At 38.4% G+C, this 19,707-nt stretch overlaps 1 protein-coding gene across 3 annotated transcripts in view; it reads left to right on the forward strand.

Annotated features, from left to right (window-relative positions):
* The window catches only part of LOC116520784 (signal transducer and activator of transcription 5B), a 46,290-nt gene extending 27,177 nt beyond the window's left edge, over positions 1 to 19,113 (forward strand). For all 3 annotated transcript variants that reach the window (XM_032235125.1, XM_032235123.1, XM_032235124.1), the window contains exons 2-17: positions 2,693 to 2,833; positions 3,239 to 3,395; positions 3,521 to 3,610; positions 4,200 to 4,374; positions 5,421 to 5,551; positions 5,655 to 5,806; positions 7,305 to 7,460; positions 8,335 to 8,514; positions 9,278 to 9,365; positions 9,699 to 10,121; positions 11,038 to 11,132; positions 11,226 to 11,356; positions 11,469 to 11,627; positions 12,350 to 12,401; positions 13,296 to 13,406; positions 14,873 to 19,113. In XM_032235125.1, the coding sequence (XP_032091016.1) occupies positions 2,706 to 2,833; positions 3,239 to 3,395; positions 3,521 to 3,610; positions 4,200 to 4,374; positions 5,421 to 5,551; positions 5,655 to 5,806; positions 7,305 to 7,460; positions 8,335 to 8,514; positions 9,278 to 9,365; positions 9,699 to 10,121; positions 11,038 to 11,132; positions 11,226 to 11,356; positions 11,469 to 11,627; positions 12,350 to 12,401; positions 13,296 to 13,406; positions 14,873 to 14,999 (2,355 nt within the window). In that variant the 5' untranslated portion in view covers positions 2,693 to 2,705 and the 3' untranslated portion in view covers positions 15,000 to 19,113. The remainder of the gene's footprint in view (positions 1 to 2,692; positions 2,834 to 3,238; positions 3,396 to 3,520; positions 3,611 to 4,199; positions 4,375 to 5,420; positions 5,552 to 5,654; positions 5,807 to 7,304; positions 7,461 to 8,334; positions 8,515 to 9,277; positions 9,366 to 9,698; positions 10,122 to 11,037; positions 11,133 to 11,225; positions 11,357 to 11,468; positions 11,628 to 12,349; positions 12,402 to 13,295; positions 13,407 to 14,872) is intronic.
* Positions 19,114 to 19,707: the final 594 nt, after the last annotated feature.

The following is a 19,707-nucleotide window of genomic DNA, read 5'->3' on the forward strand; positions in this document are numbered from 1 at the left end:
TGAAGCCCCTGTGGCTTATGCCCCACATTTTAGGAAGCGTTAGCAAAAAAAGTTAATTTTCATATATCTAAACCAAAATAAAATACATTATCAAGTCCACTCTGTGCTTTGACCCTAAGGAAAGATTGTTTTGTCACCATTGTAGCCTTGGAATATTGCCCAGACAAGCGTTTCCTAGTACTGTAATTGCGAATCTAATCTGCCTTAGCTCTTCAAGAATCCTTGAATGTACATATTTGCAAAAGTACTGTTCTTCTGAAGGACGGATTTCAGCTTATAAAGCGGAGGACGAGAGCTACGGACTTAGTTGAGTGCTAGCGACTTGCTTGAGTGCAGCAGTCTTCTACAGCCGTGCTCAATCTTTGGCCAAATACTGACTGAGAAGAAGCAAAGAGGACAGGTCTCACTGCAACAGCAGCTGCGGGGTGAATAATAGCTGGTCAATTTCATTTCATTCAGGTGCCTCCAACGGGAGGAAATTTCATCAATATGTAAGTAATATTTGATTTCTTGCTTCTCATTTGTAGGAGGATACAACTTCAGATTCAACTTTGGACGGCATTGTATTCTTATTAACTAAATGTCTTTACAATCCCAGTGTTTGTTTTTCAGGTGAATTTGCTAATGAGGAAAAGAAACGTTCATTCTGGTATACAAGAAAGTTTCTTCCAACTTTGTTGGAACTGGGTCTAATGTTTAGGAACTGGAACTTTGAAAAACTTTCCCTTAGGTTTGCTTTTGGAAAACATCTTGTAAGATATGCTATTCCCTATTTCCTCTTCTGTCCTCTCCCCCACACCCCCAAAGCTTAACATTATAGGGATAGATAAGTAGTTTATCTGCGGTGTATTTGAATTTTTGAGTACAGCAAATAACTGTTGTTTCTGTCAAATCCGTTATTTAATATTTTTTAAAATATGTTATCTTCAGTTTTTAGCTTCAGGAATACAATCACTGACTTAGAAATAGAGAAGCAGCACTAGAAGGAAATCAGCAGGAGCTGATTTTTCCAACTCTTCTCAGGCATTAGTCTTTTGAGACTATTGAAAACATCTCTGTTAAATTCTCTCCTCTGTTTAATAGGTTTAATTTTGTTGCAGGTGACTAAGAAAAGCGAGATCATAAACATTAGGTGGAAGCACTTTCTTCCTTCTAAGTTTTAGAGATCTATTCAAATTTCTTCCTACTTAAGGGCTAACTTGGGAAGGGAATGTAAAGTTGAGAAGCTCATTTTCTTTAGTCATTCCTTTAGCACAGAGCTGTCAAGCTCCTGGACCACGGGCTGGATGCATCATGTGCTGGCCATGCCCGTGCCTGGGTTAGTGAAAGGGGGGGGGGTTCTAATATGTCACGTGATGCTACCATGACAATGTAAATTTGACACATCTGCTTAAACACCATTCTATTGAAATCCAAGCTATTTTCTGGAATCAATGGACAATGGAATCTCTCTTGATTAAACTAGAATACTTGCTTATTGGGATAACTGTGAAACAAATGATTCAATTTTGTTGGCTCAAGGGTTTTTTATGTTATTTTTCAATATGAAGAACATAGTAAACTAACAGTGGATGATAGTAATATGTTAATTAGGTATTTTAAGAAGCAAGAAATACTTGCTTCTTAAGCAATACTTAAGTAATACTTAGATATTATAAATTTGTAAGAAATTTAGAAAGTAGACCTGACTTAAAATGAATCAGAATGTTAAAGATAAATATTTTCAAAATATGAGGCTATTTCAGGATATTTTCTCCTTTTTTCATAAGTTGTACTTTATTTACTCCTAGGTTTTTCTTGTCTTTACAATAAACATCAAGTGTTCCCCCACCCCAACTCATTCTTTCGGTAACATATCCAGTAGTTTCTGGCACTCTTGCTAGACACCTAAAAGCGTGTGGGTGGATGTTGCTGTTCAATGATTGGGGGAGAAAGCAGGCTGCTGGAGACAGCTGATCTTCTGGAAGGAAATTGTTTCTTCCTGTCAGGGCAGCTGGGAAACAGCCACAAAAGCTATAGGCACAAGTTGCTATTGTAAAAGTGTAAGAAGTGTGGGCAATGGCTTGTATTAGGCTTCTTGACTCACTGTCTGCTGTTTGATTCCATGTTTTGTTAGACAAGTGCCAGTGCCAAATGCATATATCAACATCATAGAATCTATAAAAGACCTTGGCCAGATCACCCAAGATTGTATGGTGTAAGACTGCAGCTGGAATGTTGCCATTTTATTTTATTTCTAAAACCCAGTTATTTATATCTGTTCAAATGTATATAAAACAGTTTATGCCTAACCTATACCAAATTTTGCAGCGCAATATAATACTTGAAATAAATTACGTAAAAATGTTGACCAGCAGGTTAGTTTTCTAAAACCAGAACTGGACCACATATTTGATCTGGGGAGTGGGCAGTTTTCTAAAACCAGAACTGGACCACATATTTGATCTGGGGAGTGGGCAACAAAATGAAGATGGAGCTTGAAAATGGGCAGGACCAAGCCAGAGACTGTTGAGAAATAACCATTTTTTTTAAAAAAAAATCCCTATGAATTCTGGGCAGCAGCTCAGAATGCTACTGACTTTTCCTTTCTAAGGAATGTTTCTTCCTCATCAGACCCAGACCAGCATTATTATTAAGGGATTGGAAAGAACCCCAAAAGCAATGCTTTCATGCTTTTCCTTGTTTTCATTAGGAGGTGCTAAGTTATGGCAGTGTGGATCCAAGCTCAACAACTTCAAGGAGACGCTCTAAGACAAATGCAGGCCTTATACGGACAACATTTCCCCATTGAGGTTCGCCATTACCTCTCCCAGTGGATTGAAGCCCAGCCATGGTAAGTGAGTGTGAAAACCTGATTGTCCAGCAGCATTTTCAGCCTTGCGGAGGGATGATATAGAATAAGATACATTATCTTTTATGATTGAAACAAACCTTTGTCTTGCATTATACAGGAAGCATATTACTTTAGCTGCATTGTTCTGGTCTTGAATAAGGTTTTCTCCCCACAGATGATTTTACTGCAGTGATAACCATCATTAAGCAATGCGGTCACATGACATCACATTTTACATCACATTGCTTATTGATGAAAATTATGGTTCCAGTTGTGGCCATAATTCGAGGACTACCTAGAATTTCTGGCCATTGTGTGAACATCCAGAAATGGCAACATATGCTGCTTTTGGAAAGGTTCCTTTGTTGTCCTCAGTACCCTTCTGCTTTGTGATCCAATTTTCAGGGATTCTATAGATCTTGATAATCCTCAGGAAGGTGTCAGAGCTGCACAATTGTTGGACGGACTGATCCAGGAGCTTCAAAAAAAGGCAGAGCACCAAGTGGGTGAGGACGGCTTCCTTCTAAAGATCAAACTTGGTCATTACGCCACTCAGCTGCAGGTGAGTTACAGAGGCTGGGAGTTTGGATGGTAAAAGATGGTGTTCTCAAGCTTTGCTGTGAGCGAAAGGCCCAGAGTTTTGCACTCTTTCTACCCATTCTTAGGTTGTTCACTCTTTCCTTACAGAATACATATAAACACTGCCCCCTGGAGTTAGTACGCTGTATTCGACACATCCTATATCACGAGCAACGTCTGGTGCGAGAGGCTAGAAATGTGAGTATGATTTACTTCCTCTTGCATAAATGTTTCTCCTTCCTCTATACTTAATATGTATATACACACATACACACCCACACACATATACATACATATTGTACATACATACAATATACATACAATACATACATACACACACACACATACATACATACATACATACATACATACATACACACACACTGTATATATGCACCTTTCCCCCTCCCCCTCAAAAGAGGGTGAAATTCTTGGTGAGTCTTACACACTGAATACAGCATTTTTGGCCTCCAGAAACCCCACCCCTTTCGCAAAAATGGATGTGCAGGGGGTTTGGGAGTTCTGCAAAGTGCTCCTGGGGGCAAGGGAGGGCAAAAATGAGCAAAAAATGGGCCCTTTTTTGCTTGTTTTTGTCCCTCCAGCCCCCAGGAGCACTTTGCAGGACTCCCAAATTATCTGCATGCCCCATTAAAAAAAGAAGAAGAGGCGTTCAAAGAGTTTGGGAGGCCTACCGTATGCAAAAACTTCTTTTTTAAAATGTACTTCTTCAAAATCAATGGCCGTATAATCCATACTTTTTTCTATTCTTAAATTTCCATATTTACAGAGCCCTTTACTGGCCAGCAGCATGGCTGACGCCGAGACTCAGAAGCATCTTCAGATCAACCAGACTTTTGATGAATTACGCATGTTCACCCAGGACACTGAGAATCAGCTGAAAAAGCTTCAGCAGCATCAGGAATATTTCATCATCCAGTACCAAGAGAGTCTTCATCTGCAAGGTATATCTGTGGGAATAGAGGAGGAATAGTATGTCATTTCCAAGATTGTAGTTCTAATGCTAATATCCAGTCTTCATAATACGAATACTAACATATAACGATGGAGTAATAGAACATACATTTGGATATGAAATACTCCATTGTCAATTCTGGCATCTCCTGGTAGGGCTAGAACAGACCTCTGTTGAAAATTCTGCAGAACCAGTTTAAAGTGAAGTCAGCTGGGTGGAAGGTATTCCTTTCAATATTCTTTAACTGAATTTTTAAAGAAAGTAGTACAGGTAGCCCTTGACTTATAGGCAGTCATTTAGTGATTGTTTAAAGTTATGATTGACCTAAAAAAAAAAGGGACTTATAACCTGGATTCTGACAATCAGATCCCCTTCCATGGTCATGTGACTGAACATAGGACACTCAGCTGTAGGCAGCATCATATAACCATGTTTTACAATAGTTTTGCTGAAAACTGGCACCTGTTTTTTGGCAAAACTGCATCCATAGTGAACCACTAGTTTGCTTAATGACTGTGAATTCACCTAACATTTATGATGTTCACTTTGCAACTGTGGTATTCACTTAATGGCTGCCACAAAATACGTTGTAAGAGCGAGTCAGTCATGTGACCAATCAGTTTAACCACCATTATGACATACAATCATAATGGGCAATATGTTGAGTACTACCTCTAAAACAACCAAACAGATAAACTTGAATGAAGGAACTCCAAGGTGGCGCAGTGGTTAAATGCAGCACTGCAGGCTACTTCAGCTGACTGTAGTTCTACAGTTCGGCTGTTCAAATCTCACCGGCTCAGGGTTGACTCGGCCTTCCATCCTTCCGAGGTGGGTAAAATGAGGACCCGGATTGTTGTTGGGGGCAATATGCTGACTCTGTAAACCGCTTAGAGAGGGCTCAAAGCCCTATGAAGCGGTATATAAGTCTAACTGCTATTGCTATTGCTATTGCTAACTCTCTTCTGGCACGTGGAAGTTGAGTGCTGATCTAGGTAATTCAAGGCAAGGAATAATTTTATGCTTCCTTTCTAGCCCAATTTAGTCAGCTCTCTCAGCTAAGCCCACAGGAACGTATGGTCCGTGAACCTACTTTGCAGCAAAAGAAGTCATCCCTGGAAGCTTGGCTGCACCGGGAGGCCCAGACACTGCAACAGTATCGTGTAGTAAGTCCTTTCATCCCAAGTCCTAATTTGACTTTCTACTTCCATTCCTATTAGGCTTTGTTGTTGTTCATACCAAATTCAAAATGCTTTTTGTACTCCTCAGGAACTGGCTGAAAAGCACCAGCAGACACTGGCTTTGCTTCGCAAGCAGCAGACTATAATCTTGGATGATGAGTTGATCCAGTGGAAGAGGAGGCAGCAACTAGCAGGAAATGGCGGTCCCCCTGAGGGGCCTTTAGATGGCCTGCAAGCATGGTAGAGAGCATGAGAGGGAACAGGGGTTACAGAGGAAAGAGGATGTAGGAGAAGAGCAGGCAGAACTGGGGAGGGGGGGAATTAAGCAGGTCATCAGCTTAGAATCATTATGTTACCACACATGGTCTAAGACCAGCCTTCTTGAATTCAGTCTTCTCTGACTTGTGCTCACCTCTGCTTAAACTTCCTCCACTCACCTATCTCTTCCCCAGCTCTGCTCTATTGGTTGCACTGCACTGCACTGCACTGCTTACTCCTGCTCCCCATTACTACTCCCTTCAGCCCCCAATTCACCTTCACCACCTTCTTCCTCCCTCCTTGTGCAGAGTGCAGGACAACCGAAAGGACAGAAGTAGGGGAAGATAGCCAGGTGGGGGAGTTGAAACATTCAGCAGTCATAAGCAGCCCAAATTTTGATTATGTGCTTCAATGGCTGTAACTTTGAGTTGCATTCATAAGTACAACTCATTCAGCGCCATTGTAACTTCCAACTGTTGCTGAACAAACAATAATCAAGTGAGGACTACTCGCAAGTTATATCTGTAAATGGCTTTTTACCAATCCCATTCTATATAAGCTGAATATTTTTCAATCCTTGCTGTGAGAAAGGAGTGTTGCCAGTGATATGTCACAAGAGGGCTTGCATTCAGCTTAACATAATGGCTGCTATAACTAGTTCCTACTTCCTGATATCTTTTCTGTAGAATTTTCAGAATTGCATCCTGGCGCATAGATTGACCCACCCACCCCTGGAAAGGAGATTACTATTAATCTGAATTTGGAACCCTTTTTAAAATAACCTCATCCCTGCCTTCTCTTTATGTCTTCAGGCTCAGTGCTAATTCAAATTAAATTCATGGTTGATCCAACAATTGCATTGTGCGGCATATTCATAACATTAAAAATCCACAAACAAATGAAATAATCAAATTAAAAGCCATGCTTAACAACCATATATGGCTACTACACAACATAATTTGACAGGGCCATTTATTTTTATAAGATTATCTCTTGAAATGCAAAACAACATTATATTATAAGATTGATCCAATATCCTAACTTAATTGAACACAAATAAGCAATAATGATAGATAGTAAAAAAAGGCAAAAAGTAGCCCATAGTCTGTGTATAATACAACACTTCTCTTGAAATTATAATCTGAAGTAGCTGTCAGACAGTTAGTTTAAGGCAGTTTGAGCTTTGTCTGTTTTTTTAAATGACATTCATAAATATTCAGCATAATGGTTGAAGATAGCATGTCTTGGCATTATTAAAAAATATGTCGTGTGCTGGGATCATTTTCCATAAGACTTTTTGTGCTCCCCATCACGTACTTTTTCTCCTAGGCCTCACTAATCCTTATATACATGCTCTCTCTTTTTTTCCCCCTAATTCTAAAGTTGTTAGTCTTTCAAGAATTAATATGGTAGTCTTTCAGATGCCGCAGGATTTTTCATTGTTTCTGACCAACTAGAATACAATGAGTTTCTTCCCTAGGTGCGAAAAATTGGCTGAATTCATTTGCCAGAACCGCCAACAAGTACGCCGTGCCGAACACTTATACCAGCAGCTCCCTATTCCTGGACCAATTGAAGAGTTGCTCTCAGATGTTAATGGCACGGTCACAGACATAATTTCTGCGCTAGTCACTAGGTAGGATTGTGTTGTTAGATGTACTTGCTTCCTACAAGGGGTGTGTAGTATCTGTAGGTAGTTACTGGGGTATTTTTGATATGCAAGAGTTTTACTCTTCAAGGGATAGGTTGAGTGTTTGAATAAATGCTTTTTTATTGCTTTGGTATCTGTTGCACTTGAATATGCTATATAGATAGTCTATTTCTGGTTCTGTTAGAGTTCTAATTATTTCAGAGCCTTTGTACTTATCTAATGTGTTATTACACATCTTCTTTTGCCTGTTGTGGGTTGTTGCTATGATATTTGAATTCAACTAGTCCTTGATTTGGGACCATTTGTTTAATGAGAGTTCAAAGTTATGGCCTCAGAAAAAGTTACCTATGATCCATCCTCAAAATTACAACAGCTGCACCACCCGAGTCATGTGATCACAATTTGGGCTGGTGGTGCAACTGTTGGTTTATGACAGTTGCAGTATCTAGCGATCATAAAATTGCAATTTGCAACCTTCCCAGCCAGCTTCCGAAAAGCAAAGTCATTTTGGGAAGTTGGGTTTGCTTCATTAACTCAATGACCACAGTAAAAATGGTTGCAAAATTAGGTCTGATCATGTGACGTGTTGAAAGACCATATTACTTGGTAGCCAAAATTCCAGTCCCTGTTGTGTTCATAAGTCAAGCCTATACTTTATTGATGTCTGTCTGTCTGTCTGTCTGTCTGTCTGTCTGTCTGTGTGTGTGTGTGTGTGTTTTATTCATTGGGGTTTGTAGTTTCTCTTTGCTGATGAGATGTATATACTGAGTCACAAAAACTAGCACATTTATTTTTGCATTATTTTTCACCTTCTGTAATTAATGACTTGGTCTTTCCTCCCCCTTTCCTCTCGTTATAGCACATTCATAATAGAAAAGCAGCCTCCACAGGTGCTAAAGACTCAGACTAAATTTGCAGCGACAGTACGACTGCTGGTTGGTGGAAAGTTAAATGTTCACATGAACCCACCACAAGTAAAGGCCACCATCATCAGTGAGCAGCAAGCCAAAGCCCTACTGAAGAATGAGAGTACCCGCAAGTACGTATGCTTATTACAGGCTAAGGAAGCAAAGGAAGGGAAGACAGAATCCATTTCTCCTGAACCAGCTTTCTTATGGCTTGCTATCCTCCATAAGTGCGGGTTTCCAAACCCAACAATTCTGAAGGATGCTGCACTAAGAAAAGCTGTCAGAAGATGTGAAGAGTAGAAATTAATACATAGAAATATGCCATTAATATTCTTAAATAAAGACATAATCATTGTAACTTTGAAAATTAAATTGGCAAGATATTTTTACTGTTTATCCTGAATGCTAAAGCAATTAAGGGCAAGTAAGTCTGAATTTCAACCCAACTCTCAGGACTGAAAGCTTTTAGCCTTCTTATTTGACTTCTTTGCTGCTCTTACAACCTGTGACTAAGCCAACTTTCTTTACTTATATCCTTGTTACAGTTTGTCAGTATTTGGTTGGAGAAAACTTTCTCCAGAGGTAGAAATTTTATCAACATTATAGGAAATGTTTAAGCTTACCTAAAGACAAGGACAGCAGAGGAAAAAGTGGCTGCTTGGTTTTAGGTAATTCAGTGTACATTGTACATTTGTTTGCTTGTAATAGATCTCAGAATTTTGAAAAGCAGATTTTATTAAGCCATGAGAACCAATATAAAATCTCCACTGGATGGAGCCATATCATTGGTATCATCATAGTGCAAAATTAACACTCTCAGCGGGAGATAGTAAATCACCAATGGTATACTGGCTTGCATTCAACTAGCTGCCATTTCTTTTTTTTTTTTGGCAGTGAGTCCAGCGGTGATATCTTGAACAATTCCTGTGTTATGGAATATCATCAGGCAACTGGAACACTGAGTGCTCATTTCCGCAACATGGTGAGAGATGTCTTCACTGATTCACACTATCTACCTCCAGCTTCACATCCCACTGTTGTTTTTCCTATTGAAAATGTAACTAAGGAAGAGAGCCTCATCATCTACTGAAGTCCCACATTTCCTAAAGACTAATTCTAGATTTAGCTTTTAATAACTGGTGTGGAAAGTAAAGTTACTAAATAAATTTCCCTTGGAAGATCTGCCTGAATATATAGCTGAGCTCATATTTTTAGTCTTTAGTCTTGTTATGTAGACAACTATTAATAACAGTCAATTTGTGATCTGTTTCCTATTTCTTGTGTCTCCCTCCCTTATTATCTCATCCATTTATAGTCCTTGAAGCGGATCAAGCGTTCAGATCGTCGTGGTGCTGAGTCAGTGACTGAGGAGAAGTTCACCATTCTCTTTGAGTCTCATTTCAGTGTAGGTGGCAATGAGCTGGTATTCCAGGTGAAGACATTATCTTTGCCAGTGGTGGTGATTGTGCATGGCAGCCAGGATAATAATGCTACTGCCACAGTGCTGTGGGACAACGCTTTTGCAGAGCCAGGACGTGTACCCTTTGCTGTGCCAGACAAAGTGATGTGGTCCCAGCTGTGTGAGGCTCTCAACATGAAGTTCAAGTCTGAAGTCCAGAGCAGTCGTGGGCTCACCAAAGACAACCTCCTCTTTCTTGCCCAAAAGCTCTTCAATAGCAGCATGAATCATCTGGAAGATTATAACAATATGACTGTCTCCTGGGCTCAGTTCAACAGGGTAAATAAGAAACCAATTAATAACCAGATTTGCCAGAAAACCACTTTGCAGGAAGTAGTTTGGCCTGCAGGCCTTTTCCATCACCGTAACTTTCTCCCCAGTCTCCCCCCTCCCCTTCATTTCCCATCTGCATCACTGTCCTGTGTTCTCTTTTTTCTCTCTGATGCTCAATCTACATTTGAGATGAAAAAGAGACAATTCAGTTTGTAAATGTAATCCTGAACTGTCTTGGAGCTACACATGCACAGTAAATGGCGAGTCATATGAATTCAGATTTATTCCATGCCATTTTCAAAAGAACATCTCTGTGTTTAAAATCACTAAACCAAAATAACTATGACTAAATGTTTCTGATAACCAGTGATCAATCCTGCATGTAAGCTTGGAGGAAGTTTAGCACATTACAGAACAACTTCAATTTATTAATTTATTAGACATACATCAAAATCTTCTTGAAATAGTTTAAATACTATCTTGTAATATCACCATATGAACTGTCTTCTTGCATCTGCAGAAATATATTTGGGGACTGTATATAAAACAAGTAGTGTACTGCATGCATGAATTTTGTATAACTTAATCAACTCTATAGCCAACTAACTGGATTCCTTTTAAAAATTGACAGTCACTCCACAGTGCAGTGATAAATAATAAAAATAAATAAAATCTTCCATGATTAGTCATTCAAATCCCCGGAGGTTCCAAAGTTTTTCCAAGTTTTGTTCCATCAGTTTGGAGTCACTTAAGCTTAAAAGAAAGTGTATTATGTTTCTGATGAATATGATTGTCTGTGTATTTTGCTATAAAGCTATTCCTTCCCTAATATACTAATGTAGAATCAGAGAAAATATAAAGACCCCCAACAACCAAAGAGAGATTCCAGAATCACATTTTTTCTTTCTTTTCATTTAACCAGGAAAATCTTCCAGGGCGCAATTATACATTCTGGCAATGGTTTGATGGAGTGATGGAAGTCCTGAAGAAACACCTGAAGCCTCACTGGAATGATGGGTAAGAGTCCTATCCCCCACTTCCCTTCAATTTATTTTTCCCTGGCTAGATACTTTGTTGGCTGATTTCTCTCTATCGCTTCCACTTCTCTAGGGCTATTCTAGGTTTTATCAATAAGCAGCAAGCACATGATTTGCTAATCAGCAAACCAGATGGAACTTTCCTCTTGAGGTTCAGTGACTCTGAAATTGGAGGGATCACAGTTGCCTGGAAGTTTGAAAATGGTAGGTTCTTTTTCAACAGCCTTAATGCCTATTTTGATCACTCTGAAAACATTGGATCAGAATATATTGAGCTTATATTCTTTTATCTGATTATGATCTGGGTTTTTTGCAGCTGAGAGAATGTTCTGGAACTTAATGCCCTTCACCACCCGTGACTTCTCCATCCGCTCCCTGGCAGACCGCCTTGGTGACCTTCCATATCTCACTTTTGTGTATCCTGATAGACCCAAGGAAGATGTTTTCTCCAAATATTATATGCCAATCACTTCAGGTAATTGCAGAAAAGTGCCTAATTTTTTTCTGATCATTGTCTTTTCCAATAGATACATATGATCTTTCCATTCCCAGCAGAGGAACCTAAGCAATTTCAAATCCTTTTTTCTTAGACCATATAAATTGTATGACAAGGACATACATAATTTTAGAAATATCTCTGGTATTACAGGATACTACCAGAAAATGTTTTTTAAATGCATTATTAAAAAGAGAGGTAAATGCCAATGCAATGAGAGAAGGCAGTGGTACAGCTAGATAGGAACTGCATATTTCTCTAAAAGATGGAGATAGTGATAAAGACGGTTAATTGAAGTAACCGATGATGACTAGTTTTTCTTTTTCTTTTTGGTGAGGAAGGAAGAGTTCTCTTTAATGACCAGGTCAGTGTTTTTACAGTTGAATACTTGAGAAGGATAAACTGTGTTTCAATTTACTTAATTATTTTGAGCAGTTTTCAACTATAGCTATATGCAAATCTTCAACATGGATTTTTCTCAATAAAAGATTTGCAGATCAACAAGGAAAGGGAATGGTGTAGCTTTCAGAATGAATATTGTACCAGCAACACAAACAAGCCAAATTAATTCATTCCTCCTTAGGGAAGAGTTTCGACATGCATGTAATTAAAACAAAAAAGAATACCAGATTACTACAAGTTTGCCTTGTACAGTAACTACATGCTTCTCTCTCACATACTCCAATTCCTTGTTTTTGCAGCAAAAGCTATAGATGGATATGTAAAGCCGCAGATCAAGCAAGTTGTACCCGAGTAAGTAACTGTGGGTTGACAAAATGCATTTTGATTCTTTTAAAGGGCGAGAGAAATAAGGAAGAAGAGATTTACTTTCAACTGGAATTCTCTCCCCCCCAGCTCTTTTTTCAGTTATCTTTTCAGATAAAGGTAAAGGTAAAGTTCCCCCTTGCACATATGTGCTAGTCGTTCCCAACTCTAGGAGGTGGTGCTTATCTCTGTTTCAAAGCCGAAGAGCCATCACTGTCATATGACATCTCCATGGTCATGTGGCCAGCATGACTAAACGCCGAAGGCACATGGAACACTGTTACCTTCCCACCAAGGGTGGTTCCTATTTTTCTACTTGCATTTTTTACATGCTTTCAAACTGCTAGGTTGACAGAAACTGGGACAAGTAATGGGAGCTCACTCCATTACGTGGCGCTAGGGATTAAAACCGCTGAACTGCCAACCTTTCTAATTGAAAAGCTTAGCCATTGAGCCACCCTCTTTTCAGCTAGGAGTGCAATAATTGTGTTAGAACCCCCATTTTGAACTTTAGACATTGCACCTCCCAAGCAGGATTTATGATTTTAAAAACTTGACGCAAGCAATATGTATCCGGTTTCCTTTTTCTAGCTTCAGTGCAAAGATAGGAATGAGAAAAAGTTGATAATGTTAAGGCCATTGTAGCTTGATGATTGCATTTTCTATAAAAAAGAAGTTTGGTTCTCTGAGCAGTTATGCCTCTGCTTTTTGATTCTTTTCATACCAGGGCAAATGTGGATATTTATATCAGGGAAGTAATTTGAAATGTGTGTTTCTGCTTTCCATAAAATCAACCCCAAATAGTTAATGTTCTTCTTACCACTGAAGGATCCATTGGTATCAGGCAAAAATCTTTCTCTGTTTCTGCTTCATCTGTTGTAGGTTTGCTGCCTCTTCAGGAGACTCTATGGGTGTTGGGGCTTCCTACATGGAACAAGCATCATCACCGGCTGTTTGCGCTCCTGCTCCTCACTACAACATGTACACACAAAAGTAAGTAAGGCAAGACCTTTGCCATTGAAAGTTCTCTGCTCTTGTAGTATCTTGCATTTTAAAGTTGAAAATGTAACTAATCTCGCAACATCAATATTCCGTTTGCACGTTACTAATCTGCTTTAAGACAGAGGTTGCTGTCATATCACTGCCCAGTTAATTTGGCTTAGAACAGACTGAGGAGTGGGGAACAGCGTATATAAGAATAAGAATAATATTAAGAATATTAATATTCTTAATAAAAAGAATTGTATTTGAGAAGAGACAATAGTCTCTCTTTGGGTTCTTGCTGCTTTCATCGGAATAATGAAAGCAGTCTCAGAGCATTGTGCTGGGTGTCATTCCTTTCTTGATCCACTCAGAAAAGGGATAATACCTGCATTGAAGTGCCGCTTGCTTTATTTTGACAAGTCCCTTTGGGGAAACCAATGGTGAGAGTTTTCCTAAATCTCCTGATTTAAATTACCACTAAACAGCTATTTGGAGAACTGTGTGATATATGAGAAGGACATAGCATGGGAAATGTTCCTAGACATCACAGTGGCAAACATTGCAAAGGTAATTCTGCCTAAAAATTCTCTCAACTCTCCAATCGGTTACTGCCACACATGGAGAGAGGTTTTGTAGACATATAGTGTTCTGTTTTTGAATGCTGTCCCTGTGCAGAAAGGAAAAATAATAAACAGGGAGAAAATGAAGTGGCACAAAAAGTATGGCATACCAACATCTCACAATCCCCAGAATTTCCACAGAATGTATGGAGCTCAGATGTGAGTCCTATGGAGAGGATATTTTAGGGTGTGATTTTTTAGGGCTAAATAATGTACCTTAAGCTTTATAGATTATTAAGACATCCATTTACTCTTGCAATGCCTTCCCCATTTGTTTTCTGTCTGTGGGAGTGTGCATACTTTGGGAGTGTGTCCTTCAACATTCCACACAAATCATTTTGCTATCCTTTAATGAATGAAGGTTCTGCACCTTTGCACTGTATCTTGCCATTTCCTATTGAAATAATTTTTAAATTTACATGAGATTTCTTTTTAATGCAAAAGATCATCTTTTTAAAATGACCCTATGCCCACTTATCACAGCCTAAAATAGTAAATGCATTCAATCCAGACTTTTCCCATCTGCTTTTGCTGCAAGTATAGTCTGTAATCTAAACTCTATGAGCATTATTTCACCTTACCTTATCCCATTTGTCAGTATTTCCCTAGTAAGAACAAAGATGAAACCATAAAAAATCATATCTGTGAAGATTAAAAAAAAAAAGAATTAGGAAAAGTCATTTCCCTTCCCCTCTCTAAGCTGGAGGGGCAAATGAATGAGTTTGAGAGGACTGCATACTTTTCTAAAACCAGATTGTTAGAGCTTCTTCCAAACAGCCTCTGGGGAAGTTTTCAGAAATAGCTTTTTTTAGAATTCGGAGTTTTTTTCATGTTGCTCCTTTCTCTCTTTCTCAGTCCTGACTCTGTGCTGGATCCAGAAGGAGAATTTGACTTGGATGATTCAATGGATGTGGCACGACATGTGGAGGAATTGCTGAGGCGCCCCATTGACAGCCAGTGGATCTCCCATAACCAGTCTTGATCCTGCTCCTTCCCTGGAGAGACCATGAGGCAACTGTGAAATATTAGAAACCCTTCCCTGAGGGAGTTTGTAGCTGCTGTAAGAATGGGTTTCCTCACCCTGTGGGGGGCCTCTGGCTGAGAGGGTAAGGTACACCTGAGGGACAGTAGGTGCTGTTTCTTCCCTTGCCCATATGGGGAAGGCAGTAGAGTGCTTTGCTTGATTTTCCATCTGCTTTTCTGAAAAGCTTGCCTCAGGCTTTCCGCTTCTGCATAAGACTTTCTCTTTCTGCCAAGCTACCATTTCATTTGTACTAGGAATCCTTCTCTTTCCTCCCCCCCCCCAATGTATTACATTGCCTTTCCTGTCTAGAAGCCTTTTGGTATCTGGGACAAGAAGAGACTGAGCTACGGAGGAGTGTAAGCCTTATTCAAACCCTTGTCATTTAGTGTCCGATTTATTACTATTCTTTATTGCTTCCAATATAAACAGTATGCTTATGCCTGCATTTGACTTACACTTCCAGGTACGTGCCTACATGCAGCCTTCTGTGTAAAAGAGGCATTCACTTTGGGAGCTCTTTTTTTTGTTTTTAGCCTTTGATGCATTGCAGCCTAACCCTGCCTAAGTGCTCTGGAGCCTTTTTCATATGCCTAACCACTCACTTCCAGCTTTTTTCAATTTTCCTTGTTGCGAGATGCTTGCTTACCTCCAAGCTCCTGCATTTAGTGCTATTGGCTTTTGATATGTCGGATGCTTTTTTCCTACGAATCACAAATACATCAGATTGTGGAGGATGCTTTCATTTAAATACAGAATTACAATTAGTATAATGGTTTCCCTCTTCTTGAATTTGAGGGTAGTGACTGGGGAGCAGTTCGAAGGATTTGACTGCTAAGTACAGAGGGAAAAAGACATTTTGACTCCTAAATGTCCCAACAAACTTTTCTATTCTCTTCCTCTCACCATGTCTCCCCATTAGGCTGAACAACTGGGAAAAAACAGATTCATATATGCACTATTTTTATACCTAGTATTCAGTAAAGCTCAGATTATTTTAACAGTTACAGATTTTACACAAATATCTGTTGACCGGGTGCTATATTTTGAAAAATGGTCCAGTTTCCAGTCCAGCCATAATTATATTTTTGTTGGGATTGATAAATCACCCAACAAAAGTCATGAGATGCAGGGGGGAGAAAATGCCTAAGGATTGGGACTTAGCGTTTGCAGGGTTTCTCCTCCTCTGTTCATTGAAAACAAACACATTTTTCAGAGAGCTTATTTAAAAATATAAAGATTAGGTACTTTTATCTAAGCAAAAAAGTTTGCAACAGTGGGGCTTAATTAATTTTTATTCCTCAGGAACTCACCCAACTTCTGACTGAGCTAGGAAAAAGCATGTTATATGCACTTTGCCCTGGCAGTACCTCTTATAACAACTGTTTGAAGGTTAGAAAATATACATCTTTAGGGTAAACAAAGTCTAGTCACTTGGAAGTCATCCTTAAAGATCAACTGTTGTTGAAACAATTTCTTGCTTTCTGCTAATACTCTGTTTTCAAACAAGTCATTTCTAGGAATAACTATGATACTCTTTAGAATAGTGTATTCATTATAGTGGAATCATTAGTAAATGCATCAGTAACTATTGTCTTTGGAAAATAGATCCCCTCCCAAATAGCATTTCTGTTGCAGATCTTTTGGTGGTGGGTTAGTTGCTTCACTACTGTAACTCACTATTCTTACTAATACCTGCAATATAAGTAAATTTCTTTCCTGACTTCCTGAATTATTTTGAAAAACTGATACTTATATATATATATATATATATATACACATAAGCTTTTTCTTCTGCACAAGCATATACTGCCTAGTATTTTTAAAAATTCCTTCTAACTATAATACATTTACTTCCATCTTCTTTTACTGCACAATGATACAGTCATTGTGGGAGAGTCAGCAGTAGTATCTTTACAGTATTTTTAGTATAAGTCATAAGAAAGTCCTGAGGACATGTGCCCAGGACCATACAGTTATTCTGCAGTAGTAATTTAGCCTTTAGCACAAATTAAATCTTTGAACTTTATTTACATTAATTTCAATTTTTTCATTCATAGTTTTGAAATACTTGATAGATGCCTTTTCTCTCTCTCTCTTTTTTGATTAGTCTTTTCATTGCCTTTATTTGAATGACTGTGGGCAACAATGCTTCTCAAATACCACTTTCTAAGCTGGGATAGAATGTTCCTGGGAAGTATCATTTATATCCAGTTCAAAAACTTCTCAGATCTTAGGCCAAACTGGTGCCCTCCAGATGTAATGGACACTAATACTTATCATTCCAGCTAGCAATTTATAGGGGTGGCTGATCTAGCTGCAACTTCCTTATTTTATCATCCTTATATGTTAGCTGACTTTCTTTCAAACTAGTTTCCTGTCTCAGATTCTTTTGAGTTGCACACAAACATCCCTACTGTCCTTAAAGCAAGTATTAATTAATAATTTTTTGTAGTTATTGTATCAGCACAATCTTACAAAGTCTATTCTTAATTATCAATGGGATTAACTTCCAAATAAAAATGCAGAGCATAGGTGGTAAATCTGCAGTCTCCCAGATTTTTCAGATTGTAGTTTCCAGCATTCTGAATTATCATGATCAGTGGAAAGGGCCTGCAAGGAACTTGCAGTTTTCACAACTATATATGAATCACATAAATCATGTTATACCATATCTTATTGTAATGATAAGTCATAGTGGTTTGGTTCACACACTGTCTTAAGCCATAAAGTATGGTTCAGGAATCATTCTGTGAAGTTTGTACTCGTCTAAAGTCAAATCAACCAGGTTATGATATAGCACAATGTTTTAATATATTTGTGGTTCTGTTGTGTCTATAGTAGAAAACTGTCTCCAACAGAGGAGTATCCATTTCATAAATTACATTTGGGATTTCTGCACAAAAAGGATACATTCTTCCCTTGAATTAATGTCCTTTCCTGGTCATAGAGGCGTTTTCCACATCTGCATTGTTTGCAGACTGCATAGCAATTCAATATCTGTACCCACCAATGTGCTCATCAATATCTCCCCTTTTATATCTGTTAAACTTATTATACCATTTGACATTTATTTTTAAAAAGAAAGAGAATAAGACACCGGAGTTCTCTAGCATCATCTTTGTTTCTGGAATTAATTCTGGACTCACATGGCTGCAAAAACAATTCTTAGAGATGATGAGTAGATAGCCCCAGTGCCCTGGAAATATGTATATCTCTCCAGGGGAAAAAAACCAAGCAGCTAAGTTAAGGTGCTAAACTATCAGACAACACAATCACCAGTTAATCTTGGATAAATGAATATTTGTAAGAGGCTATTTGTACATGAGCAAGTCTGTTTTGCATCTTCTTTACTGAGCTTGCTCACAATAGGTTTCAAAATCTCACATATCCACAGAGGCTCCCTTCTGCCGGTGAGTTACATGACCTGAGGTTTTATTGAGCCCTTTCCTCCATAACAAACAACAGTTCCCACCTTAACTGAGTTGTGTTCCAATGCCATTGGTTGCTCTTTGAGAGCAGCACATAGAACTGACCCATACAGATGCTTTCTGCTATACAGATTGACATGCCCACTCGAAATAAAAAAAGATCTGCAACAAAAGCATGTTGTTAATGTTAATGGTGCTTCTGTTTAATTTTGTAAAAATTGCACATACATTCTTGGTGGACTGTTCCTACTTCACTTTCATTAGTCCAATGGGTCTGTCTGAACAACTGTTAAAAATATGGCTACTGTTTCATAGTGTGGAGGGAGGGAGATATCCATAAAACTGAGACATACAAACATTGCACTATTTTAAAGAATTGTTTTGCCAAATGTTTAAATGGTATACAAAGTAAAGTTTTCTGCTAAATATATTGTTTGTGTTTGAAAAAAAACTTACGAAGCTAATGTTTTCATTTTTGTTTTAAACTATAAAAGGGAGAGCAACCTCAAGATATATTGCTTAATTAAGTTTTTTTTTGACACAAAAGCCATCTATGTGGAAAAAAAATCTTTATTTTGATGAAATATCCATGTTTTGGAAAAAGATGTTGTAATTTTTGTGCTACAATAAAGTATTGTAGGGAGGTTGTGACTAGTGTGGTTTTTAACTCAGAGTGCCCAGTATACTCAGCGAGAAAAATATTGGTTGAGATATTCACAACAAGAAACATGAACTACAGAGTTGTACGTTAATAAATATTTGCAAAAGGAGCCCTTGGGCCAAGTAAGAGACACAATGAGGCACCTGTGTATAGGTAGTACATCACATCAGTGTGGCTGTTTCATTTGTCAAACATGTGACACATTTCACACACCTGTCTTAATGCAATTTGATTTTTTTCTCCTTCAATAACTTTAATACATACCTTTTGACAATTTCAACCTTTGTGTACTGTAAAATACAATGTATTTCAAAGTTGTACCACTATTAGCCTTATTTGTCGGCTGCTATTTAAAAAACAACCAGCTGATATGACATTTTTTCCCAAATAGCAACTATATTTTCCTGTTTTGATTTTGCTGCTTTTCTCAGGCAGCAGCTGCATTTTTTTTAATATGAAGCCTTACATATATAAGAAGTGTTGATACATATTGTGCCACGTAGAAAGCAGTTAAAACTATTGCTTTTTAATATTTTTTTATTTTTTGGTGACTTAGTTCTTTACATATGACAAGTCA

Source organism: Thamnophis elegans, chromosome Z (assembly GCF_009769535.1).
Source record: "Thamnophis elegans isolate rThaEle1 chromosome Z, rThaEle1.pri, whole genome shotgun sequence".
Classification (NCBI taxonomy): domain Eukaryota; kingdom Metazoa; phylum Chordata; class Lepidosauria; order Squamata; family Colubridae; genus Thamnophis; species Thamnophis elegans.